This window comes from Notothenia coriiceps, unplaced genomic scaffold, assembly GCF_000735185.1.
Source record: "Notothenia coriiceps isolate Sejong01 unplaced genomic scaffold, NC01 NC01_scaffold00017596, whole genome shotgun sequence".
Classification (NCBI taxonomy): domain Eukaryota; kingdom Metazoa; phylum Chordata; class Actinopteri; order Perciformes; family Nototheniidae; genus Notothenia; species Notothenia coriiceps.
In genome coordinates this window covers 1-1,295 of record NW_011350297.1, presented here as the reverse complement: position 1 = coordinate 1,295, position 1,295 = coordinate 1, and the positions used below count along the sequence as shown (strand labels likewise).

At 44.5% G+C, this 1,295-nt stretch overlaps 1 protein-coding gene across 1 annotated transcript; it reads right to left on the bottom strand.

Annotated features, from left to right (window-relative positions):
- Nucleotides 1-151: 151 nt before the first annotated feature.
- On the bottom strand, nt 152-1,238 carry LOC104950471 (ectonucleotide pyrophosphatase/phosphodiesterase family member 6-like). The gene is made up of 2 exons (XM_010777001.1): nt 1,029-1,238; nt 152-426 (listed from the first exon to the last, which is right to left on the bottom strand). Exons 1-2 carry the CDS (start codon nt 1,134-1,136, stop codon nt 190-192), a joined length of 345 nt encoding a protein of 114 aa, XP_010775303.1. The 5' UTR covers nt 1,137-1,238; the 3' UTR covers nt 152-189.
- Between the last annotated feature and the right edge of the window lie 57 nt (nt 1,239-1,295).

Below are 1,295 nucleotides of genomic sequence, written 5' to 3'. Positions count from 1 at the left end.
TTGTCTTTGTTTAATTGGAGAAAGTTCTGACACATCCAGTCATTGATTTGTTCAATGCACTTACTCAGTGTTTGAATTGGAGCATAGTCTCCTGGTGAAATTGTTATGTGAATGTGTGTGTCATCTGCATAGCTATGGTAACTTGTTTTGTTGTTTTTCCTTATCTGAGCCAGTGGTAGCATGTAGATGTTAAAGAGAAGAGGCCCCAGAGGAGAGAAGTGTGTGCATCAGCTTGAGAGAGCACAGGTCTGAAACAATCATAACAAAACATGCCCTTATTGAACTATATAAATGTTTGTTACCAGGTCCTGAAGCCAAGAAAAAGCCTCTCATGTCGAGGAACTCATTGTCGTATCCATGCCAACCATTTTGCCATGCTGAGGCCTCCCCGGTGTCGTTTTTCCAGTACGGGAGCATGGCCTTGTTCTGAAGACACACAACAAGAACATCAACACAAACACCCATTCATACTGAAGAGAGAACAAAGTAGGGTGAGGTTTGGTGGACTTTTGACGGCTGCCACTAAATGGATCTTACTTTCCAAGGTCAACATAGGACTCGCTTAAATGGGTCCACAAGGTTTCTCTTGTTCACTAACAAAAGTAATGATCACATTTGTTGTTACCTTAATGCATTGTCGGTTAGAGCTCTAACCTGTGTTTAATGCATTTCCTTCCATATGAAACACCTGCAAAGCTGTTTTTATTTATTCTATTACATCCATGTTGACTAGCTTGCAGTCTTTCTCTTTCCCACCTGTAGATCAGTGGAGCAGTGGAGCAGTGAGAACACATTGGATCATGCTACCAACCTACACTTGCATTAGATGAATTAGAAACAAATGATGAAAAGTCTTGATAAACAGTGGATAAGCACATGCAGCTCTTTTACTCCTTCAGACACGTCTCAACATGCTCTGTCCCCCCTCACATCTTTGCATTCACCTCAAATGCAGTTTCTCACATTTAAAAAATCCAAAGGTGAAAAGAAGTGAGAACTTTTTCCAAGTGAAAAACAAGTGAAGTTACCTGAGCGATGAACCAGCCCGGCTCAGCCACCAGGGTCAGGGGGGCGACGAACCTCCCTCCTTTGAAGTGGAAACGATCAGGGATCTCCTGTCTGCCATAGACTCGCATGTTGTGGACCTGAGACAATGCAGCATACACCTGGCGCGCGCACGCACGCACACACACACAAACACGCAGACATGCACACACGCACACACACACACACACACACACACACACACACAGACAGACAGACAGGCAGGCACAGACGCACGCACGCACACACAC